This window comes from Gorilla gorilla, chromosome 4 (genome assembly GCF_029281585.2).
Source record: "Gorilla gorilla gorilla isolate KB3781 chromosome 4, NHGRI_mGorGor1-v2.1_pri, whole genome shotgun sequence".
Taxonomy (NCBI): Eukaryota; Metazoa; Chordata; class Mammalia; order Primates; family Hominidae; genus Gorilla; species Gorilla gorilla.
The window spans coordinates 80,366,852-80,393,027 of NC_073228.2; the positions used below are offsets into that span (position 1 = coordinate 80,366,852).

The following is a 26,176-nucleotide window of genomic DNA, read 5'->3' on the forward strand; positions in this document are numbered from 1 at the left end:
TCTTCTAATCAAAGCATTTGTGGTAACTTAAAATATACTGTATTGTAAAGTATCATGCTGTTTCATTTAGGCCATTATTCTATTTGAATCTGTGGCTGTTTCTCTTAATAAATCAAGTAATATGGAATATATTCATAGCCTCTGAAGAGCTCTTTATGTAAGTATTTATTTAGGATACTTTTTGTAAAATAAGTGAATGAATTCTTAGGTCTCCTTTTTTTTTCTTTTTCTTTTTTTTTATTTTCTTGAGACAGGGTCTCCTTGCTGCAACCTGGAAATTCTGGGCTCAAATAATCCACCCACCACAGCCTCCTGAATAGCTGGGACTAGAGGCATGCACCACCACGCCTGGCTAATTTGAACATTTTTTTTGGCCAGGCATGGTGGTTCACGCCTGTAATCCCAGCACTTTGGGAGACCGAGGCAGGCAGATCACGAGGTCGGGAGATGGAGACCAGCCTGGCCAACCTGGTGAAACCCCGTCTCTACTGAAAATACAAAAATTAGCTGGGTATGGTGGCTCATGCCTGTAATCCCAGCTACTTGGGAGGCTGAGGCAGGATAATGGCTTCAACCAGGGAGTCGGAGGTTGCAGTAAGCCGAGATCACGCCACTGCACTCCTGCATGGTGACAGAGTGAGACTCCATCTCAAAAAAAAATTTTTTTTAAATGATGGAGTCTTGCTGTGTTGCTCAGGCTGGTCTTGAATCCCTGACCTCAAATGCCGCCTGCTTCAGCCTAAGTTTCTTCTTTTTTTGTAAAGAGACAGGGTCTTGCTATGTTGGCCAGGGTAGTCTCAAACTTCTGGCTTCAAGCAGTCCTCCCACCTTGGCCTCTCAAAGTGCTGGGATTACAGGCGTGAACCACTACCTATAATGTTGTGTTTCACTCAAGGCCTTTTGATTTCGTTTTGCATTACTGTGCCACATTGTGCATTTCCTTGACCTTTTTTGGGTTTTTTGGAGTGCTTTCATATGTTAAACCATACCTGATTCTCCTCAAAATCACACAAAGTAGAATATCCTAAGACAAGAAATCTAAGGAGGCATAAAGAAGTTAACTAGTTTTATTAAACTCACACAGTAAATGATAGAGCCAGAAATATTCCCCTTCTAGTGTTCTTCACCATCAGCTTAATGTAGCATAATAATTTTCTAATTACTGTTGACAAATAAATAACCCTTCGAATTTTCAATACTGGGCCTTGGATAAATTTTCCTAATTTGTAAGAGAGTATTATCATATTGCCATTTACAAAGCTCTCCTGAGTATCTTTTTCTTCTGTTAAGTTTACCTGGGAGATAAACTGCTGAGTATGGTTGCCATTTTGGTTTTTTGATATAGGTTAGAATGTCTTGGTTTTTTTTTTGTTTTTTTTTTTTTTTTTGGTTTTTGTTGTTGTCATTGTTTGAGACAGCATCTTGCTCTGTCGCCCAGGCTGGAGTGCAATGGCACGATCGTGGCTCACTGCAACCTCCACCTCCCGGGTTCAAGCAATTCTCCTGCCTCAGCTTCCTGAGTAGCTGGGATTACAGGCGTGTGCAACCACACCTGGCTAATTTTTGTGTTTTTAGTAGAGAAGGGGTTTCACCATGTTGGTCAGGCTGGTCTTGAACTGCTGACCTCATGATCCACCTGCCTCGGCCTCCTAAAGTGCTGGGATTGCAGGCATGAGCCACTGCACCTGGCTGAATGTCTTGTTTTTGATTAGGCACTTAAAAAAGGCCTAGGTACTAACCATAAAATATATTTTTATACCTTTTGTTGATACTATATATATAGAAAACTGCACTTATCATAACCTTAGACACCTTGAAGAATTTTCACAAGCAGAACTAACCCATGTGACCCAGCATCCAGATCAAAAACAGCATTATCAGCCCCTCTAGAAGCCCTCTTGGGCCCCTTCCATTCACTGTCCTTCTTGTCACCAGGGTAGCTACTATCCTGACTTTTGATGGCATAGATTAGCATTACCTGTTCTTGTCATTTTATAAATAAAACCATACTGTTTATTCTTTTCTTGTACAGCTTTATTGTGCTAATTCACATTTACATCATACAATTCAGTGGTTTTTATATGGTCACAGAGTTAGGTAACCATTACCACATCGATTTTAGAACATTTTTTTCACTCCAGATAGAAACCCCCTTTACTTAAACTCCAAATCCCCCACTCCACCAGCCCTAGGCAGCCACTAGTCTACTTTTTATCTCTATAGAGACAATAGATTTGCTTATTCTGGGCATTTCATAAACATGGAACCGTATATTATGTGGTCTTTTGTTGCCAACTGTCTTTCACTTAGCATCATGTGTTCAAAATAGCATCATGTTATCCATGTTTGGCATGTATCAGAACTTTATTCCTCATTATGGCCAAATATCCCATTGCAAGGATTTATGACATTTTATTTGAATTGTACCCCCCTTTCTGCCATTATCAATAATGCTACTGTGACCATTTGTGTACAAGTTTTTGTGTGGATATAGGTTTTCTTCTTGTTTTTAAATTTGAGGTGGAGTCTTGCTCTGTCGCCCAGGCTGGAGTGCAGTGGCACAATCTCGGCTCACTGCAACCTCTGTCTCCTGGGTTCAAGCAGTTCTCCTGCCTCAGCCTCCCGAGTATCTGAGACTACAGCCATGCACCACCACGCCCAGCTAATTTTTTAGTAGAGATGGGGTTTCACCATGTTGGTCAGTCTGGTCTCGAACTCCTGACCTCAAGTGATCCACCCACCTCGGCCTCCCAAAGTGCTGGGATTACAGGGGTGAGCCACTATGCCCGGCTGTGGTTTTCATTTCTTTTGTTGTATATACATAGGAGTAGAATTGCTGAGTCAAGTGGTAACTCTTAAACTTATTGAAAAACTGCCAGAGTGTTTTCTGAAAAGGCTACACCATTTTGCAATCCCACCAGCAGTGTATGAGTTTTACAGCTTCTCCACATTTCATTGGAACTTATTATCTGTTTGGCTGTTTTTAAAAATGATAGTCATTCCAATAAGTTCTACTTCACTGTGGTTTTTGCACTTCTCTGATGAGTAATGATGTTGAGCATCTTTTCATTTGCTTATTGGCCTTTGTTCTAGCTTTGGAAAAATGTTTATTCAAATCCTTTGGCCATTTTTATTTTTATTTTTATTTATTTTTTTTTTTTTGAGACCAAGTCTCACTCTGTCAGCCAGGCTGGAGTACAATGGTGTGCTCAGCTCACTGCAACCTCCGCCTCCTGTGTTCAAGTGATTCTCCTGCCTCAGCCTCCCGAGTAGCTGGGATTACATTTCAGGCACCTGCCAGCATGCCCGGCCGATTTTTGTATTTTTACTAGTGACAGGGTTTCACCATGTTAGCCAGGCTGGTCACAAACTCCTGACCTCAGGTGATCTGCCCGCCTAGGCTTCCCAAAGTGCTGGGATTACAGGCGTGAGCCATTGGGCCCAGCCTAGATTTTCTTTTTTCTTTTTTTTTTTGAGAAGGAGTCTTGCTCTTGTTGCCCAGGCTGGAGTGCAATGGCACAATCTTGGCTCACTGCAACCTCTGCCTCCTGGGTTCAAGCGATTTTCCTGCCTCAGCCTCCCCAGTAGCTGGGATTACAGGTGCCCACCACCACACCCAGCTAACTTTTGTATTTTTTTTAGAGACAGGGTTTCACCATGTTGGCCAGGCTGGTCTCAACTCCTGACCTCAGGTGATCCACCTGCCTTGGCCTCCCAAAGTGCTGGGATTACCGGCGTGAGCTACCAGGCCCAGCCAATTTTCTCATTATATTGCCCAGGCTGGTCTCAAACTCCTGGGTTCAAGTGATCCTCCTGCCTTTGCCTCCCAAAGTGTGGGGAGTACAGGCATGAACCACCTTGCTCAGCCCCTTTGCCCATTTTTAAATTAGATTGCCTTTTTATATTGAATTTCAGGAGTCCTTTATATATTCTAGATAAATGTCCCTTATCAAATTATATTATTTGCAGGTATTTTCTTCATTCTGTGAGTTGTCTTTCCTCTACCTTTTAAAAAAGGTGGGTTTTTGTTTGTTTGTTTGTTTGTTTGTTTTTTTAAGATAAGGTCTCATTCTGCTGCCCAGGCTGGAGTGCAGTGGCACAATCACAGCTCACTGCCACCTCAACTTCCTGGGCCAAAGTGATCCTCTTACTTCAGCCTCCTGAATAGCTAGGGCCATAGATACACGCTATCACACCCAGCTATTTTTTTCTGTTTGTAGAGACAGATCTTACTGTGTTGCCCAAGTTGGTCTCAAACTCTAGGCTCAAAGTGATTCTCCCACCTCTGCCTCCCAGAGTGCTGGGATTACAGGTGTGAGCCACATGCAACCTGTCTTTTCACTATTAATAGTGTCTTCCTGCCTCAGCCTCCCGAGTAGCTGGGATTACAGGCACCCACCACCATGCCTGGCTAATTTTTTTGCATTTTTAGTAGAGACAGTGTTTCACCATGTTCACCCGGCTGGTCTTGAACTCCTGACCTCAGGTGATTCATCTGCCATGGCCTCCCAAAGTGCTGGGATTACAGGCGTGAGCCACTGCACCCGGCCAAAATATTGCCTTCTTAACAGTATTGTCTTCTGATTTGTGAACATGTATGTATCTTCATGTATTTATGTGTTCTTTCATTTCAGCAGAATTTTGTAGTTTTCAGAGTAGAAGCCTTTCACCTCCTTGGGTCATTTATTCCTATGTTTTAAGTTCTTTTCGATTCCATTATAAATAGAATTGTTTTCTTAATTTCATTTTCAGATTGTTTGATGAGAGAGCATAGAAATACAAGTGATTTTTACATGTTGATCTTGCAACTTCAACTTTGATAAATCTGATTGTTAGCTCTAATAGTTTTCTTGTGGATTCTTTAGGATTTTCAATATGTAAGATCATGTCATTTATGGATAGAGATAGTTTTTTTTCTGGCTAGAACTTACAGAGCAATGATGAGTAGAAGTGGCAAAAGCAAAAATCTTTGTCTTGTTTCCTGTCTGACAGGGAAAGCTTTCAGTTTCATCATTTAATATGATGTTAGGTGTGGGTTTTCAATAAATGCCTTTTTTCAGATTCAGGAATTTCCCTATCATTCCTGATTTTTTAAGGCTTTTTTTTTTTTTTTAAATCATGAAAGGGTGTTGAATATTGTCATGTTCTTTCTGTATCAGTATAAATGATCCTATGGGTTTTGGGTTTTATTCTGTTGATGTGAAATATTAATTGATTTTCAGATGTTAAACCAACCTTGCATACCTGAGATGAATCTCACTTGGTCATGGTGTATAATCTTTTCAATATGCTGCTGGATTCCATTTACTGGTATTTTGTTGAAGATTTTGTATCTGAATGCTTAAGATAACATTTACACTCTATCAGAAATCAATTGACCATAAATGTGAGGGTGTATTTGTGGGTTCCTGATTCTCTTCCATTCCAAAGATAGACATACATCCGTCTGTACGTCTGTCTTTATGCCAGTACCATACTCTCTTGATTACTATTGCTTTGTAATAAGTTTTGAAATCAGAAAGTATAAATGAGATTTTGGTATCTGAGTAACAGTCCTCATAGAATTAGTTGGGAAGTATTCCCTCTTTATTCTGGTCCCTTTTTTATTTATTATTCTGGTCTTTTTTATTTAACTGTGTATCTTGGAGATTGTTCCTTCTCAACACATGAGAGCCGCTTTCCCTACCCTCCCACCCCTGCTATAGAGAGGTCTATAAGTGTCTGTTCAATTATTTTATTTACTTAACCTATTACTTAGTCGGGGACATTAAGCTTGTTTATGTCTTTTATTTTAAACAATGCTGCAATGAATAATCTTGTATATAAGTCATTTTCCATCAATATAAGTCTCTCTGTAACTGAATTTTTAGAAGTGGAATTTCTAGGTCAACCTATGGCTCTGTATTTCACAAAAATACCAATTCTGGTTTTTCTTGTGGAGGTGGGGAGTAGGAGGTAGAATGCTGGAGGGGAACTTGCTGTACTCAGCTAGCTAGTCATTTTAGAAAGGTTTCCTTAGCTTCTTTTTGTCATATGGCCTCACCAAGAATCAAAAACATTCCTATTTACCCTGTAAACATGGGGCTTTACTACCCAAGATACATATTTCTGGATGTATGACAGCTTTTCATATTGAAGAAATAATGCTGTGAGTACAGCACATTTGTTGGAACTTAGGTCGTTAAGAATGTCTTATAAATTCATATATTATACATTTTATTTTATTTTATTTTTTAGTTTTTGATACAGAGTCTTCCTCTGTCGCCCAGGCCAGCGTGCAGTGGTGCAGTCTTGGCTCACTGCGACCTCCATCTCCTGGGCTCAAGTGATTCTCATGTCTCAGCCTCCAGAGTAGCTATGGTTACAGGCATGCACCACCATGCCCAGCTAATTTTTGTATTTTTAGTAGAAACGGGGTTTCACCATATTGACCATGCTGGCCTCGAACTCTTAGCCTGAAGTGATCGGCCTGCCTCAGCCTCCCAAAGTGCTGGGATCCTTGTATTGGGTAAAAGATGAATATTGAGGGCTGCATGGTGGCTCATACCTGTAATCCCAGCACTTTCTGAGACTGAGGTGGGAGGAGTCCTGGAGCCCAGGAGGGTGAGGCTGCAGTGAGTTGTGATCGCACCATTGCACTTCAACCTAGGGATTATAGGCTTCAGTCACTGTGCCCAGCCTGTACATTTTAATATTGTGCTTTCCTTTTTTAGCTATAGTATGAGGTTACATTTCAGAGTCATTGTTGTTAAGCATCTTAATAGTGATGAGGTTGAGTGAAAGTTACTTCTAATTCAAACACTGAAGAAAATTTTGTACAAATCTGTCACATTCCAAGCCCAGGACTGATTGTTTCATATACTTCTAATTTTACAATTTCTATTGTAGTCCAGCGTGAAAAAAGCCAGTATTAAAATACTGAAAAATTTTGATGAAGCGATAATTGTGGATGCGGCAAGTCTGGATCCAGAATCTTTATATCAACGGACATATGCCGGGTAAGCTTAGCTCATGCCTAGAATTTTTACAAGTGTAAATAACTTTGCGTCTTTTAAATTTTTTAATTAAATTTTACATTTTTTCTAATCTATTATTATATGCCCAGAACTTTCACTTAGAGTGTGCAGTATAATGTGGTGGTTAAGTATAAAGGCTCTGGAGTGACTTCCTGGGTTTTAATCTTGGCTCTGCCATTTATTGGCAGCCGCTAACCCCTTGGTATCTCAGTTTTTTCATCTGTAAAATGAGAATAATAAAGTGAAAAGATGCCAACATCATTTACTCTGGGCTGCATAACTGATACTTGGAAAAATTGTTCCTTTGAGTTTAAGAATTAAGTTGGTTATTCATTTTAGCTTGTAATAAAGAGATAGTGATTCATAGGATATGCCACTTACTGAAATTTACCACAGATCCAATCATAAAATCACTTTCTCTTCCCTAAAGATGGCTTGATTAACATGTAAAGGTGTGTAAAGGCTTGATTACCCTACCCTGATCCGTACCGCAGTTCCCAGCAGCACCATGAAAAAGGGATTTCAACATATTTAATTACTTTCAGTAGAAAGTAACAGTGGTAGGCCAGGCGCAGTGGCTCACACCTGTAATCCCAGCACTTTGGGAGGCCGAGGTGGGCGGATCACAAGGTCAGGAGATTGAGACCATCCTGGCTAACACGATGAAACCCCGTCTCTACTAAAAATACAAAAAATTAGCCGGGCGTAGTGGCAGGCACCTGTAGTCCCAGCTACTTGGGAGGCTGAGGCAGGAGAATGGCGTGAACCCGGGAGGCGGAGCTTGCAGTGAGCTTAGATTGTGCCACTGCACTCCAGCCTGGGCAATGGAGCGAGACTCTGTCTCAAAAAAAAAGAAAGTAACAGTGGTATTGGGAGACTGAGGAGCCTAGAAAGTACTTGAAGGAAGTAAAAGGTTTGTTTGACCACATTGTATTTGGAAAGCCAGCTTTTTCAGCGGTGTCAGCTTTGTATAGTGATTTTTAGTTCTTCTTTTAGAAAATAATGGACAAGGCCGGGCACGGTGGCTCACGCCTGTAATCCCACCACTTTGGGAGGCCGAGACGGGCGGATTACCTGATCTCAGGGGTTCGAGACCAGCCTGGGCAACATGGTGAAACCCCGTCTCTACTAAAATACAAAAAAGTTAGCCGGGCGTGGTGGCATGTGCCTGTAGTCCCAGCTACTCCAGAGGCTGAGGCAGGAGAATTGCTTGAACCCGGGAGGCGGAGGTTGCAGTGAGCCAAGATCACACCATTGCACTGCAGCCTGCACGACAGAGTAAGACTGTGTCTCCAAAAAAAAAATAATAAAATAAAAAAGAATGGACAGTAAACCTAAATGAGTTCATTCCCAAAGGTGATGTTATTCTTAAGGGATGGTTCATTTATTTAAGACCTTACATAAAGTCTATCAATTGCATAATTTTTCACTTCTGTAATTGTGTGTATGTATAATGTAAATATATATGTTTTTGTTTTGTTTTGGTTTTTTGAGACGGAGTCTCGCTCTGTTGCCCAGGCTGGAATGCAGTGGTGCAATCTCAGCTCTCTGCAACCTCTGTCTCCCAGGTTCAAGCGTTTCTTCTGCCTCATCCTCCCAAGTAGCTGGGACTACAAGGCATGTGCCACCACGCCCGGCTAATTTTTTGTATTTTTAGTAGAGATGGGGTTTCACCGTGTTAGCCAGGATGGTCTCAATCTCCTGACCTCGTGATCCACCCGCCTTGGCTTCCCAAAGTGTTGCTATTACAGGCATGAGCCACCACACCCAGCATGTATTTTTTAAATGCATAAAATGAAGCAGAAAAGAGAAATGATAATTTTTCTTCATCTTGAAAGATTATCTTCACCAGGCGCAGTGGCTCACACTTGTAATCCCAGCACTTTGGGAGGCCTCGGCAGGCGGCTCACTTGAGTTTGAAACCAGCCTGGCCGACATGGTGAAACTCCATCTCTACTAAAAATAAATAAATAAAGATGGTTTTTAATATATGTTTTAGTTTTATGATTTTAGCATCTTTCTGAAATTTTTCTCAAGGCAAGTAAATTTGTATCAGTTGGTATATTGGCACCCATCTATGAAATAACTTATTAGGAAGGTATCTCTAAAATAAGATCACTTTGCCTGAAATAAACTGATATATTGATGTTCACAGAATTTTTCTTTTAACTGACTTGACAAATGCATTATTCTTGACCTCAAGTGATTCACCTTCCTCAGCCTCCCAAAGTGCTGGGATTACACGCATGAGCCACCGCACCTGGCATTATTCTTATAAAAGATTAAATTTCTAGTTAACTTTAATGTCCTCTTTGTTCATGTACCATTGTTTATTTTCTTCCCTTCCTACTCACAGTAATCATTCTTATGGTATGCATTTTTGTTTGCTTATTTTTATGTAATTGAGATTATGCTGCATTCTGTACGTTGTACTTTCATTCACAGTGAGTTTTGGACATTCCTATGTTCATCTATACAGACTTACCTCATTTTAACTACACTGTAGTATTCCGTATGTAATATTTACTATAACTCATCACTGTAGCAGAGCATCTCATAGTGTATGTATTACTGTTTTGCCATTTTGGTATCAATGAGTATTTAAGTCATTTGCAGTTTTTCCCTCTTATACCCAGTATTACAAAAGATCTCCTTTTATATGCTTCTTTGTACCAAGAGGCAGATTAAAAAAATTTTTTTTGAAAAAATTTTTGAAAAAAATGAAATGAAGTCTCACTATGTTGCCCAGGCTGGTCTCAAACTCCTAGGCTCAAGCAATCCTTCCATCTTGGCCTCCCAAAGTGCCGGGGTTACAGGCATGAGCCACCAGGCCTGGCCTAGATTTTAAATTTTGATAGCTCTTACAATTTACTTTGTAAAGTATCTGCATCATTTTATGTTCTCACCAGTCATTAATAAGAATACTTTATACTTTCGGCTGGACACAGTGGCTCACGCCTGTAATCCCAGCACTTTGGGAGGCCGAGGCGGGCAGATCAAGAGATCGAGACCACCCTGGCCAATATGGTGAAACCCTGTCTCTACTAAAAATACAAAAATTAGCTGGGCGTGGTGGCGCACCCGTAGTCCCAGCTACTCGGGAGGCTGAGACAGGAGAATCACTTGAACCCAGGAGGTGGAGGTTGCAGTGAACTGAGATCACACCACTGCACTCCAGCCTAGCAACAGAGTGAGACTCCGTCTCAAAAAAAAAAAGAATACTTCGGACTTAATTTTTTTTCCAGTCTTAAGTTTTTGCTAATGAGATTGAGTTTCTTTTGGTATGTCTCTTGATTGTTCAGGTTTTTTCTTTTATGAATTGACTATTCATCTCTTTTTCACATTATTTCTGTTGGGTGATTTTATTAGTGACTTGTTAAAATTCTGTATATTTTTTCAGCATGACACTTCATTATTCAAAAAAAAAAAAAGATTCTCTATGTTTCTCGATACTAATCATTGGTTGGTAATACCTTAAAAATAAGACCTTTACTGTATCTTTTGCTTTTTTTTTTTTTTTTTTTTTTTTTGGAGATAGAGTCTTGCTCTGTTGCCCAGGCTGGAGTGCAATGGTATGATCTCGGCTCTCAGCTCACTGCAACTGCAACCTCCACCTCCCTGTTTCAAGCGATTCTCCTGCCTAAGCCTCCCAAGTAGCTGGGATTACAGGCATCCACCACCACACCCGGCTAATTTTTGTATTTTTAGTAGAGACAGGGTTTCACCATGTTGGCCAGGCTGGTCTCAAACTACTGGCCTCAAGTGATCCGCCTGCCTCGACATCCCAAAGTACTGGGATTACAGGCATGAGCCACAGTGCCTAGCCACTTTTTGCTTTTTAACTTTGTTTTATAGTACTATAGTTTTAGTATAAACAGACGTATGTATACACACAACTATGGCTTTATAATATATTTCAATCATTGTTAGAGCAAGGCCTACCTTTTGGGTGCTTCTTTTACAAAATTGTCTTGGCTATTCTTGTGCCTTTTTTCTTATTTGTGAATTTTAGAATTGTGAATTACCTGTTGACTCACCATGTTTTGTAAACTGTTTGAGGATTTTGAATGGAATTGCACTCAATTAAAGATTATCTTGCTTTCTGTGCAGCAATGTTTTATTTCAAATAATCCCTACTTTAAATTACTTAGGATAGCTATAAATTGTGTTTCTGGCTTTCTAGATTTAGATGAAACGCTTTAAATTGATTTTTTTCTCCTAAATTTAAAACTGATTGTTAGAAGTTAAAGTCTTCTGTTCATCCTTATTTAGAAAGATGACATTTGGAAGAGTCAGTGACTTGGGGCAATTCATCCGAGAATCTGAGCCTGAACCTGATGTAAGGAAATCAAAAGGTTTGTGGTGTTTTTATACTTCATATTAAGCCTTTACTCACATTAGTGATTGACTGTAAGTCAAAGACCACTTAAGGTTTAAACTGTTTATTTTGTAAAGTAACCACTGTATCTTTCACCTTGTGTTTATAGTCACAAGTAAGTACAAGGGCTTCCTGTAGTCACATCTTTATGCAATCTCCTCTGAATCAAAAGTTAGTGAACTTGCTTTGCCACTCCAGAAGGCACATGAATATGAAAAAGCATTGTCTATTTTCTTATTTAATGGCAAAATACCCAACCTAAGTTGGACTTAATGTTTGAGACCGTTTATTTTATTAAATTATATATTTTCTCTTTTTTTTTGAGACAGTTCTTGCTCTGTCACCCAGACTGGAGTGCAGTGGTCTGACCTCACCTCACTGCAACCTCTGCTTCCTAGGTTCAAGCGATTTTCCTGCCTCAGCCTCCTGAGTAGCTGGGACTACAAGTGCACACCACCACACCTGGCTAAATTTTGTATTTTTAGCAGAGATGAGGTTTCACCACGTTGGCTAGGCTGGTCTCATACTCCTGACCTCAAGCAATCCATCCGCCTTGGCTTCCCAAAGTGCTGGGATTACAGGTGTGAGCCACCATGCCTGGCCTTATTAAATTATTTTTATTAAATTTCCTGAAGATTGATGAAAGTAATGAAATATATGTGGAAAATAGACTGGATTAAGAAAGTGTGGCACATATCCACCATGGATACTATGCAGCCATAAAAAAGGATGAGTTCATGTCCTTTGTAGGGACATGGATGAAGCTGGAAACCATCATTCTGAGCAAACTGTCTCGAGGACAGAAAACCAAACACCGCATGTTCTCACTCACAGGTGGGAATTGAACAATGAGAACACTTGGACACAGGGTGGGGAACATCACACACTGGGGCCTGTCGTGGGGTGGGGGCTGGGGGAGGAATAGCATTAGGAGATATACCTAATATAAATGACGAGTTAATGGGTGCAGCACACCAACATGGTACATGTATACATATGTAACAAAGCTGCACGTTGTGCACATGTACCCTAGAACTTAAAGTATAATAAAAATAAATAAATATATGTGGAAAATATTAATAGGTCAAAATTAAAATTGTTCATTTAATCAGAAGAGTAGTTTAGTCAAATCCAAGGGTTAGACAACAGAAATCTTTTTTGTCAAGTGCATTCTTTGTGACTGATTTCATTTTCTTCTTGGTTTACACAGGAAGATTTCAGAAACAAATGTGGATCCATGACAGATGGTATCTAGAAGTTTTTAGTTTGGTTGAATTGACAGTATTTTATTGAGTAAAAGATACTAATTTTTGTAAGAAGAAAAATTCAATTTTGATAAGTATGTTTAAGATTAAGAGCTATTGGCCAGGTGCTGTGGCTCATACCTGTAATCCTAGCACTTTGGGAAGCTGGAGCAGGTGGGTCACGAGGTCAAGAGATTGAGACCATCCTGGCCAACATGGTGAAACCCCGTCTCTACTAAATTAGCCAGGCGTGGTGGCACATGCCTGTGCACCCGCCTCCGGGTTTAAGCGATCCTACTGCCTCAGGCTCCTGAGTAGCTGGGATTACAGGCGCCATGGCTAATTTTTGCAATTTTAGTAGAGACAGGGTTTCACTACATTGGCCAGGCTGGTCTGGTCTCAAACTCCTGACCTCAGGTGATCTGCCCGCCTTAGCCTCCCAAAGTGCTGGGATTACAGGCATGATTCACCAAGTCTGGCCATTTATCTTATTTTCTTTTTTTTTTTTTTTTTTTTTTTGTCTGAGACGGGGTCTTGCTGTGTCGCCCAGAGCTGGAGTGCAATGGTGTGATCTCAGCTCACTGCAACCTCTGCCTCCTGGGTTCAAGCAATTCTCCTGCCTCAGTCTTCCAAGTAGCTGGGATTACAGGCGCGCGCCACCACATCTAGCTAATTTTTGTATTTTTAGTAGAGACAGGGTTTCACCATGTTGGCCAGGCTGGTCTCGGAACTCCTGACCTCGTAATCTGCCCACCTCGGCCTCCCAAAGTGCTGAGATTACAAGTGTGAGCCACTGTGCCCAGCCATCTTATTTTCTTTTTTTTTTTTTTGTCGGGTGGGAGGGGGACAGAGTCTAGCTCTGTTGCCAGGCTGGAGTGCAGTGGCACGATCTTGGCTCACTGCAACCTCTGCCTCCTGGGTTCAAGTGATTCTCCTGTAATCTCAGCCTCCCGAGTAGCTGGGATTACAGGCATGCACCGCCACACCCAGCTAATGTTTGTATTTTTAGTAGATATGGGGTTTCACCATGTTGGCCAGGATGGTCTCCATCTCCTGACCTCGTGATCCACCCACCTTGGCCTCCCAAAGTGCTGGGATTATAAGCGTGAGCCACCACGCCTGGCCCATTTTATTTTCTTAATGCAACTATTGTTTAGGTAATTAATTGCATCTCTTCATTTTGATGAATTATCTACTTTTTGGTCAGATATACATTTGACAGAGAAAGCAAAAAATGCAACAATTATTGAAGTAATTTAAACCAAAAAAGGGCCTGTTGCCTGGTTGACCTTATTTATCCAAATAATTACTTTTATTTCCTGTTTTGTCAGAGAAGTCTTAGGTACACAGTTGGGAAGAATCTTAAGACTGAAGGAAAATCTACCAGTTCCTTCAGTGAATAATGTTTTGCTTTTCCTGAGTTAAGGAAAGGGAAAAAAAATGTGTGTGTGTATGTTTTAAGTAAATGATTTTTGAGTGCCTCTTTGTGTACTTGTATTCACATGGCAGGTTAGAAGATTCAGATCTTGCTTTCAAAAATTTGACAGTCTAGTAGTTATGTGCCTTTTTTTTTCTTTTCTTTTCTTTTCTTTTTTTTTTGGAGACAGTCTTGCTCTGTTGCCCAGGCTGGAGTGCAATGGTGCGATCACGGCTCACTGCAACCTCTGCCCCCCAGGTTCTAGCAATTATTCTGCCTCAGCCTCCCAAGTAGCTGGGATTATAGGCACCTGCCACCACGCCTGGCTAATTTTTTGTTATTTTTAGTAGAGATGGGGTTTTGCCATGTTGACCATGCTGGCCTCAAGTGATCCGCCTGCCTTGGCCTCCCAAAGTACCGGGCTTACAGGCGTGAGCTTGTATTGGGTAAAAGAACAATATTGGGGGCTGCATGGCGGTTCATACCTGTAATCTGAGCACTTTGTGAGACTGAGATGGGAGGAGTGTTGGAGCCCAGGAGGGTGAGGCTGCGGCTGCAGTGAATTGTGATCACGCCATTGCACTTCCACCTAGGTAATGGAGCAAGACCATGTCTCTAAAAAACAAAACACAATTTTTTTAAGGAATACTGGGAAGAGGTCAGTGGTGGTTTTCGAACAGAGGAAGTGCCAGATGACCTTTGTGAGGCATTGGCCAGGAAGAACTCTACAGTGTCTTTAGGTAGCTTCTGTCCATAAGGATAATGGGGTCTCCTCCCCAGTATTAATAGAAAGTCTCTGAGCTGTTTTTTTGTTTGTTTGTTTTTTTCCTGAGATGGAGTCTCTCTCTGTTAGCCAGGCTGGAGTGCTGTGGCGCGATCTTGGCTCACTGCAAGCTCCGCCTCCCAAGTTCACACCATTCTCCTGCCTCAGCCTCCCAAGTAGCTGGGACTACAGGTGTCCACCACCACGCCCAGCTAATTTTTTGTTATTTTTAGTAGAGACGGGGTTTCACCATGTCAGCCAGGATGGTCTCGATCTCCTGACCTCGTGATCCGCCCGCCTCTGCCTTGCAAAGTGCTGGAGTTACAGGCGTGAGCCACCGTGCCTGGCCTGGTTTTTTTGTTGTTGTTATTTATTTATTTATTTATTTATTTTTTGAGACAGACTCTCGCTCTGTCGCCCAGGCTGGAGTACAGTGGCACGATGTCGGCTCACTGCAAGCTCTGCCTGCCAGGTTCAAGCCATTCTCCTGCCTCAGCCTCCTGAGTAGCAGGGACCACAGGCGCCCGCCACCACGCCCGGCTAATTTTTTGTATTTTTAGAAGAGACGGGGTTTGACTGCATTAACCAGGATGGTCCCGATCTCCTGATGTCGTGATCCGCCCACCTCGGCCTCCCAAAGTGCTGGGATTACAGGTGTGAGCCACCGTGCCTGGCCTGATTTTTTTTTTTTTTTTTAATCTGGTCTCATACCTCTGACAGCTCATGAAGAAGTGCTCCTGCTTCATATGTATATGTGTTAGCATAGTGTTAACATAGCATAGGTGTTCGGTGTTTGCAGTTTGTTTCTGTTTGTTTTATATGAATTAAGGTGTATTATGAGCAGTTGAAGATATATAGGAAATTTTTTCCCAAACCACTATCTCTGCTCGTTCTATTCATTCAGTCTGTTTATGTTATTCCTTCATTCATTCATTTTATAGAACAGTGGAGTGCCTACTGTATGCATCTATTGTTCTGGGTCCTGGGGAAGAAAACAAAGTTCCTGCTTTCATGGAACTTACATTATATTGGCGGAGACAGTAACAGACAAACAAATGTAGCCTGTGTACATGTGTTACATGAAAAGCAGGGTAGGGGGCTGGGAGAGAGTAGTAGGAAGTGCTATTTTCGAGGTGGTTGTCAGGAAAGGCCTCACTGAGGAGGTGGCATTTTGAGTAGACCTGAGCGCAGCGGGGGCGTAAGCCCAGGCAGCATGTGGAGGAAGAGTGTTCTTGGTGAAAGGAACAAGGATAGAGGCCCGAAGCTAGAGAGCTCAGCATGATCAAGGAACAGCAAGCCCCGTGTGGCTGGAATGGAGTGAGCAAAGGAATGAGCAGTAGAAGGTGAGTGAGTTGGGAGGTCACCAGAGACCATGGCAAGGACTTGAAAGTGTCAGGGACACATTGGAAGTTGGAGCAGGGAAATGATGGGATTTATGTTTTGTTTTTGTTTTATGTTTAGTGTTTTTAAGGGATTGCTCTATCAGCTATTTGGAAAATTTAGTGTAGGGCTTCAAGAAGAGAAGCAGAGAAACAACATTCTTGCCATAGTCGTAGTCTAAGTAAGGGATGATGGTGGTGTGGATTAGGCTGGTAGTGGAAGACCAGTCCAGTTCGGGTTGTATTTGAAGGTAGAGGCAAAAAGATTATATTTCTACCAGCAAGCCCATCTATGAAGTTACTTGTATTATTAATTTAATTGAGACATGCCCACATAAACTAATAAATAGGAATTTCTGCAGTTTGGTTAAACACCCCTGTATATCCTGGTTCTTCTTTTAGTTGTCCAGATGTCTCTTTAAGTCAAGTATTTTTTGGTGGTGTAGGAGCCTAGAGATTCAATTTATTCACCCAAAAGGCATTTGAGTGATTACTATGTACCAGGCACTATGCTGAATGCCAAGGATGTAAATAAGAGGGCATAGTCTCAGTCTGTTTTACTCCAGCTTGGTTCCTTTTTAATGACCCTGAGTTGTTAAGCATATCAGTTATCCTACAGAATGTTTAATCTTCTGTACTTTCCTGGTTGTGTTATTTAGCTTATTTCTCTCTCCTTGACATTTCTTGTAAACTGGAAGTTACACCTATAGTCTTGATGATTCGTGTTACACATTTTAGATTAGAACACATCATGTGTTGTATATGGTGTTTTTGAAAGGTTCTCTGTATATTGGTCTGTACATTAAAATATTGCCTGAATGGATACACATAAAATTTAACAGTGATTACATTAGAGATGAGAAGAAAGAGGTGCCTTTTACTTTTCAATATACCTTTTCCTCTGCTTTTTGAATTTTCTTGCCCTATGCATACTTTATTGCTTAATCATCCTCCTCATCTCTTCCCCTGTGGCTTTCTGTTGCATTTGGAATGAAATCTAGCCTCTTTGCTGTTACCTGTGGATGTCCCTTGCTGGCCTCTATCACCTTACTTTGAACCACTCCTTTCATGGACTGAGCTCTCATTGGACTACCTTTTATTTTGCTGAAGTTTCTTCACTTTGAGGGCCTCTGCAGTTGCTATTTCATGGCTGTGGCAAGCCCTGCCATGGCTTTCATGCAAGGATGGTTCCTCCTTCTCATCTCAATATTATCTCTTCAGAGAGGGACCTTCCCAACTCCGATGATCTAAAATCCTTTGTATATACCACTCACTACCACTTCTTTCTTTTCTTTTTCTTTTCCTTTTATCTTTTTTTTTTTTTTTTTTTTTTGAGATAGGGTCTTGCTCTGTTGCCCAGGCTGGAATCACGACTCACTGCAGCCTCAACTTCTTGGGCTCAAATGATCCTCTCACCTCAGCCTCTCAAGTAGCTGGAACTGCAGGCACACACCACCATACTTGGCTTATTATTTTACTTTTTGTAGAGACAGAGTTTCACCAAGGCTGGTCTCCAACTCTTGCCTCAAGCAATCCACATCTCTCAGCCTCCCAAAGTATTGGGATTATAGGAGTGAGCCACCACTCCCGGCCTATTTTCTTATTCACTGTCTAAAATTATCTTGTTCATTTATTTACATACTTGTTTATAGCTTATTTCTCAGCTGGACATGGTGCCTCACACCTGTAATCTCAATACTTTGGGAGGCTGGGTTGGAGAATTGGTTGAGCCCAGGACTTCAAGACCAGCCTGGGCAACAAAGTGAGACCCTGTCTATAAAAAATTGTTTAAAAATTAGCTGGGCATGGTGGCACATGCCTGTGGTCCCAGCTACTTGGGAGGCAGAGGTGGGAGAATCGCTTGGGCCCAGGAGGTTGAGGCAACGGTGAGCCATGATTGTGCCACTGCACTCTAGCCTAGTGACAGAGTGAGACCCTGTGTCTAAAAAGTAAATAAAAATAGTTTCTCTTTCATGACTAGAATATTACCTCTATGTGGGCAGGGAGTTTGTCTATATTATTTGGCACTATATTTCCTGATTCTGAAATTATGCCTAGCACATGGTAAGTACTCCTTAAATATTTGTTGACTGAATTATTTAATACTTAAGAATTTCATTTGGGATTTATCTGAGTGGTAAGATTACGGATTATATTTATGTAAGAAAAAAATCATTTTTTAAACTTGGTTGCCCTTTGCCACACTGACATAGACACTAAGTTTTTTTAGCCAGATTACTTCTGAGGATACTCACAGAGGCCATTCTCTTCTCAATCCCCAAATAATTGATATTTCTTAGCACTTTCAAGCTAATGCAATTCTTAGATGATGTATCTATGTATATCATATCCTCATTCTACAAATGTAGAAATTGGAGGCTGGGCACAGTGGCTCTCACCTGTAATCTCAGCAGTTTGGGAGGCCAAGGCGAGCGGATCACTGAGGACAAGAGTTAAGACCAGCCTGGCCAACATGGTAAAGCCTTGCCTCTATTAAAAATACAACAATTAGGGCCGGGCGTGGTGGCTCACGCCTGTAATCCCAGCACTTTGGAAGGCCAAGGCAGGCAGATCACGAGGTCAGGAGTTCGAGACCATCCTGGCTAACACAGTGAAACCCCATCTCTACTAAAAATACAAAAAATTAGCCAGGCATGGTGGCACGCGCTTGTAGTCCCAGCTATCGGGAGGCTGAGGCAGGTGAATCCCTTGAACCCGGGAGGCGGAGGTTGCAATGAGCTGAGATTGCACCGCTGAACTCCAGCCTGGTCAACAGAGTGAGACTCTGTCTCAAAAAAAAAAAAACAACAACAATTAGCCAGGCGTGGTGGCGGGTACGAGTACCTGTAATCCCAGCTGCTAGGGAGGCTGAGGGAGGAGAATCACTTAAACCCAGGAGGTAGAGTTTGCAGTGGGCTGATAATGCACCACTACATTCCAGCCTGGGCAACAGAGTGAGACTCCGTCTTAAAAAAAAAAAAAAAAAAAAAAAGAAATTGAGGAATGTGGAGATTGTGGTTTGTGATTTGTTAGGAATCACACAGCAGGTTAGTGGCAACTACAGGGCTTTGGTTCAGAATACCACCTTGACAATGGTTTGTTTACAGTTCGGCTCCCCTTCCTCTGCCTTTCTCTCCTTCCTTATTGAGGGCAGCTGGAAAGAATTTTCATCATTTACTAGCCTATAGTTTTAATTTGAGTTTTGAAACCTTGATAATAGAGCACAGAGGAAAAGACTGAGTTTTCTTTTTTTGAGACAGTCTTGCTCTATGGCCCAGGCTGGAGTGCAGTGACACCATCTCAGCTGGTTGCAACCTCTGCCTCCCAGGTTCAAGCAATTCTGCCTCAGCCTCTCGAGTAGCTGAGATTACAGGCACGTGTCACCACGCCCAGCTAATTTTCTGTTTTTGTTTCATTTTGTTTTTTTCTGAGATGGAGTCTTGCTCTGTCACCCAGGCTGGAGTGCAGTGGTGCGATCTTGGCTCACTCAAACCTCTGTCTCCTGGGTTCAAGCAATTCTTCTGCCTCAGCCTCCCCAGTAGCTGGGACTACAGGTACGTGCCACCATCCCTAGTTCATTTTTGTATGTTTAGTAGAGATGGGGTTTCACTATGTTGACCAGGCTGGTCTCGAACTCCTGATCTCAGGTGATCTACCCGTCTCAGTCTCCCAAAGTGCTGGGATTATTGGCACACGCCTATTTTTGTATTTTTAGTAGAGACGGGGTCTCACCATGTTGGTTAGACTGGTCTCAAACTTCTGACCTCAAGTGATTTGCCCGCCCCAGCCTCCCAAAGTGCTGGGATTACAGGCGTGAGCCACCGTGCCCAGCCAAGATTGAGTTTTGAAAAGAGCCTTCTGAGATTATGAGAAGGGCAAGCAAGATAACTTAAGAAGTTACATTAAAATCATCTAAGAGACAGTGTAACAAGAAGGAATTGTAAAATGATGTTATGAGCACGTGCCCATGTAGTGGCAATCCCTTGTGCTTGGATACAGTGGTGGGAGACAAAACTGTACTTAAATTGATAAATCCCTTACATGTCATTTTAAGGAGCTTAGACTGACTCCCATCATGTAGACATCAGAGATTTTTTTTTTTTTTTTTTTTTTTTTGGTGACAGAGTTTTGCTCTTGTTGCCGAGGCTGGAGTGCAATGGCGTGATCTCGGCTCACCACAACCTCCACCTCCCAGGTTCAAGCAATTCTCCTGCCTCAGCCTCCCGAGTAGCTGAGATTACAGCCATGCACCACCACGCCTGGCTAATTTTGTATTTTTAGTAGAGACGGAGTTTCTCCATGTTGTGGCTGGTCTCGAACTCCTGACCTCAGGTGATCCTCCCGCCTCAGCCCCCCAAAGTTCTGGGATTACAGGTGTGAGCCACCGCGCCCAGCCCAGAGATTTCTAAACAGAGTTCTAACCAGATGCTTTTCCCTGTCAGTAGAATGAGAATGAATTGGAGTTGGGAGAGACTGGCATGAGGGACACCAGTCAGCCAGTGGAATTAGCTGGTAATGTAGATAGGAGAAGAAAAAGATTCAAAGTTAGGTAGTGGTAGCAAGAATTAGAGGGAAGGTCAGATTTATGATATGTCCAAGGTTGAATTCTAAGGTGAAATTTGGTGGCAGATTTCATGTGTAAATTGGGAAGGTAGATTGAGTTTTTTTAACATGGGTTTTCTAACATGTCAATAGAGTGACTCTGCAGGGGGGCCTGACGAGAGAACAGTGCATGGGGTGATTCAACAGCCAGTTGAGACTTCATGCAGAGCATTTAACACTGTGACTCTGTAGACTCTGGTTGGCAGTAAAATTTCATTAAACCAATATTTAAACCCTTAGGTAATAATAAAAATTGAGGGAAAAGGATCCAGGTTTTGTATTTTTTATGAATTCAGTTATTGAATTAAACAGGACCTTGCCTCACGAAATAATCTACCAACAATTAACTTGTTTTAAAGCAAAGTTAGGAAGTGAGCATGTTCAAATTATTAAATAAAAAAGTAAGCTGTGTATTTCATTGATAGAAATAGAGGCTGGCCTACTTCGGATGATTCTCAGCATGTGATTACAGATGTGGGCTTATACATCCTAGGAAGTTAAGGCGTACTCTGGCTTGGATAGAGTAGAGCTCTTTGAAACTCTTCTCTCACCCAGCTAGTTTATATAGACTAGAGAACTAGAATGTAGCAGCATACTCTGTCTTAGAAGCCCTTTTATATAGGAGCTGGTCTGGAAGGTTTGAAAACATAACAAATGTGTTGGTGTTGCTAGATTCTTACCCAAGAGCATTATCCTGGTTAGGGTTTGGTTTTGTTTTGTTTTGTTTTTTAATGTTTGCCACAAACTAACACTAGATGTTAGTTCTTTCATCAAGTGAGGAGAGTAGAAGAAAAGTCCAGAACTCTGAAACACCTTTTCAAAAGTTTTTCAAGCCATGATGTTTGCAAGTTAAATACTCTGTTATGTAAGCAATATAATCAGTTTTTATTAATGTAACATTCCTTAGTGTTTTGGGGTATCACACAAAAAAGAATATCCATATCTGGAAGCAACAGCTTTTAAATAAGAGCATTGTGGTGGTGGTGGTGATAGTGGTTTTTTTTTTTTTTTGAGACAGAGTCTTGCTCTGTCGCCCAGACTGTAGTGCAATGGTGCGATCTAGACTTACTGCAACCTCCGCCTCCTGGGTTCCAGTGATTCTCCTGCCTCAGCCTCCCAAGTAGCTGGGATTACAGGTGCCTGCTACCCAGCTAATTTTTTTTATTATTTATATTTTTAGTAGAGACATGGTTTCGTCATGTTGGCCAGGCTGGTCTCAAACTCCTGACCTCAGGTGATCCACCCACCTCAGCCTCCCAAAGTGCTAGGATTACAGGCGTGAGCCACCGTGCCTGGCCTTTTTTTTTTTTTTTTTTTTTGAGATGGAGTCTCGCTCTGTTGCCCAGGTTGGAGTGCAGTGGCACGATCTCAGCTCGCTTCAACCTCTGCTCCCAGGTTCAAGCAATTCTTCTGCCTCAGCCTCCTGAGTAGCTGGGATTATAGGCACCTGCCACCATGCCTGGCTGATTTTTATTGTTTTAGTAGAGACGGGTTTCACCATGTTGGCCAGGCTGGTCTTGAACTCCTAACCTCAGGTGAATCACCCACCTCGGCCTCCCAAAGTGCTGGAATTACAGGCATGAACCACCATGGCCAGCCAAATAAGAGCATTTTTAATGTAAAATTATGCATGAAATGTACATTCAATTTTGTCTTTGTTTACTAGGATCCATGTTCTCACAAGCTATGAAGAAATGGGTGCAAGGAAATACTGATGAGGTAAATCCTACCTTTAGGATAAAAAGATTTCTGTTTATAAGTGCCACCCTCATGTGAGTGAGGTTTAAAATTTTCCTTTTCTTTAGTTCCCATGTTTAAGCAGCGTGGCACATTTATGCTCTCTTACCCAGAATGTACCAAGAAAGGGTGGTCCCTTCTTAACATCTAACAATTGCCTGGTAGTAGCAGTGAAGGTATCTTCAGTCCAGAGGCTAGGACCACTGAAGGATATACATGCATTCAAGTTTCCATCAGCCAGCAGCCATCAGTAATCAGTGTGTAGATGAAAAGCTCAAATGTTTCCTTCCCCACCGGCAGTTTTACTTCAAGTAGTGGAGGCTTGCTTTTTTAATAGTTAATTAAGTACACTGAGAGATGGGAGGTGAAAAAAGGAAAATGTTTTATTTTGACCATCTAATATGAAAGTAGTTCAGTGTTAGGTATCCAGTAGTTGACACTGGAAGACAGGGAATGACATGTTAATATTCATAGCCAGAGGGTGGCCCAGGTTTTTTTGTACATGGGAATGAAATTCTTATCCAAATAAGTAGAAATTATGTGCATAAGCCATTTGTTAAGAGCACTGAGTATGTGCATCTCGATCCATCTAATGAATAACCATTATCACCAGTTTAAATTATTTTCTTTAGGCCCAGGAAGAGCTAGCTTGGAAGATTGCTAAAATGATAGTCAGTGACGTTATGCAGCAGGCACAGTATGATCAACCGTTAGAGAAATCTACAAAGGTAAGGATGACTTCATTTTGTGTAAACTAAAAAGTATTATTTTCCAGGTGTAAAAATAAAAAAGAACATAAGGGGTTTCTTTGCCTTTGAAGGATTAACTGCTGTGGGGATTACCTTCTTATCATAAGCAACTAGAAAATTGACAAACTAAATGAAACAACTGTTTGCATATATTGGACAATGGGCAATACAGGGAAACCATGGAAACCAAACAGAGCCCAGTAGTCTTGCTGAACGAAAGAGTTAAAAATCAAAGTTCAGGACAGGTGCAGTGGCTCACGCCTGTAATCCCAGCACTTTGGGAGGCCAAGGCAGGTGAATCACTTGAGGTCAGGAGTTCAAGACCAGCCTGGCCAACATGGTGAAACCCTGTCTTAGCCGGGTGTGGTGGCAGGCGCCTGTAATCCCAACTATTTGGGAGGCTGAGGCAGGAGAATCGCTTGAACCAGGGAGGCGGAGGTTGCAGTGAGCCAAGATCACACCACTGCACTCCAGCCTGGGCGACGAGTGAAACCCTATCTCAAAAAAAAAATCAAAGTTCAGAGAGCTCAATTTGAGTAGAAGTTGTAGGATAAGGTAGCAGAAAAGAGGAAGCTGCCCAGAAAGAAAGCCGTAGAGATATTTAGAGAGGTTCCCATGGATCCTTGGCCTAGGAGTGATCTGTATATGTGTGGGGTGAAAATACATATGTCCAGGTAGAGAACCCCCCAGAAATTAGTAGGCTGAATGATTGCTGGAACATAGGGCTAAGAAAAGTTCATGGCCAGAAGGATCTGGCCAGAGTAGAGAGACTGTGTAATACACAAGGCATTGGGTAGTGTCTTCACAAAGGTTATGCCTTACTACTGAAGATAAATTGTCCTAGAGCACAAGCACCTGAACCAAGTTTCAAAGCAAATTTTTAAAGGGTCAAATTACCTAACAACTGCATGCCAAAACAAAGGGCTAACCCTCTTTACAGTAACACAACAAAATTCAGCACTTCACAGTGTAAAGTTAGAATGTCTGACGTCCAGGCTAGGCGCAGTGGCTCATGCCTGTAATCCCAGCACTTTGGGAGGCCGAGGCAGGTAGATGACCTGAGGTCAGGAGTTCAAGACCAGCCTGGCTAACATGGTGCAACCCCGCCTCTATTAAAAATACAAAAATTTAGCCAGGCATGGTGGCCGGCACCTGTGATCCCGGCTACTTGGGAGGCTGAGGCAGGAGAATTGCCTGAACCCAGGAGGTGGAGGTTGCAGTGAGCCAAGATCGCACCACTGCACTCTGGTCTGGGCAAAAAGAGCAAAACTCAGGCTCAAAAAAAAAAAAGAATGTCTGATGTCAACCACAAATTACCAAGCATGACATGAAGTTGACCTATAACCAGGAGAAAACTCAATCTATAGAAACAGACCCAGATGTGAGAAAGATGATGAATTTAGCAGACAAAGACCATCAAGTGGCTATTTTAAATATTAAAAATATGTTCAAGTGGCCAGGCGCAGTGGCTCATGCCTGTAATCCCAGCACTTTGGGAGGCCAAGGTGGGTAGGAGTTCAAGACCAGCTTGGCCAATATGGTGAAACCCCTTCTCTACTAAAAATACAAAAAAATTAGCTGGGCATGGTGGCAGGTGCCTATAGTCCCAGCTATATGGGAGGCTGAGGCACAAGAATCACTTGAACCCGGGAGGTGGAGGTGGAGGTTGCAGTAAGCCGAGATTGTGCCACTTGTACTCCAGCCTGGACAACAGAGTGAGACTCTGTCTCAAAAAAAAAAAAAAAAAGTTCAAGAAAACAAGAGTATAATGAGAAAAATGCAAAATAGTTTTAAAAGAACCAAATGGAATTTCTTGAAATAAAAAATACCAGAAATGGGGGCCGGGCGTGGTGGCTCACGTCTATAATCCCAGCACTTTGTGGGGGCTGAGGCAGACAGATCACCTGAGATCGGTAGTTCAAGGCCAGCCTGACCAACATGGAGAAACCTCATCTCTACTAAAAATACAAAATTAGCTGGGTGTGGTGGCGTATGCCTGTAATCCCAGCTACTTAGGAGGCTGAGGCAGGAGAATTGCTTGAACCCGGGAGGCAGAGGTTGCGGTGAGCTGAGATTGCACCAGTGCACTCCAGCTTGGGCCACAAGAGTGAAACTCCGTCTCAAAAAAAAACAAAAAAAAAAACAAAAAAAACAGTAGACTCGAAGAACTAGCTGAGTTTTTCTTTACTTTAGGCAGTAGGTGTGACCTTTTGCAGGTGACTACTTTAGTTCCTCATGTCCTCATTAGTAGATAGAAATTCGACACCAAAACCCCAAAAGAAAAACCCCTTCTAATCCTCATTCCATGATTTTGTGAATGCATGAAGTCCTAGGCCTGTGAAGGAATACTCATTCTCTTTATCCTGTGTTGATACCTCTCTGCTTCAACCTCCAACTCGACATTTGCCTATAGGATGTACTTGGACATTCAGCATAAACTACCTCACACCATTACTGAATTGCTTCATGTGCACATGTCCCATGCCACAATACCGGGGACCTTGTCTTCCGTGATATTTGTCCCCAGTGCTGTGACTACAGGAGGGAGTCAGTGAATGTCTGCATGTGTGTCTTTACCATCCCTCTTGAATATGCTGTAGGGTTAATTCCTAGAAGTAGAATTACTCTATTGAAAATTGGCAATATTTTTCATTCTAATATCTATTGCCAACATGGGAAAGCAAGTCTGGATGCCAGTCCTTGTTATATGCCCCTTGGGTAAGCTACATAACCTCTTTAAGCTTCTGTTCACTCATATTTTAACAAGGAAAATTACAATATTTTACCTCACAAAATTGTAGTCAGCTTCTGGCTGTCTTAAACTCTGTTATATAGTAAACACTAAGTGTTGGTGTCCATCCTTAATTTGTAATAATAGGTCACTTGTTAGA

General features: G+C 41.9%; 1 protein-coding gene across 3 annotated transcripts in view; it reads left to right on the forward strand.

Moving 5' to 3' along the window:
- Window positions 1-26,176, forward strand: part of AKAP10 (A-kinase anchoring protein 10) — an 85,482-nt gene that overhangs the window by 57,795 nt on the left and 1,511 nt on the right. For all 3 annotated transcript variants that reach the window (XM_019028414.4, XM_063706591.1, XM_063706592.1), the window contains 4 exons: window positions 6,889-6,998; window positions 11,289-11,371; window positions 22,466-22,518; window positions 23,169-23,264. In XM_019028414.4, the coding sequence (XP_018883959.1) occupies window positions 6,889-6,998; window positions 11,289-11,371; window positions 22,466-22,518; window positions 23,169-23,264 (342 nt within the window). The remainder of the gene's footprint in view (window positions 1-6,888; window positions 6,999-11,288; window positions 11,372-22,465; window positions 22,519-23,168; window positions 23,265-26,176) is intronic.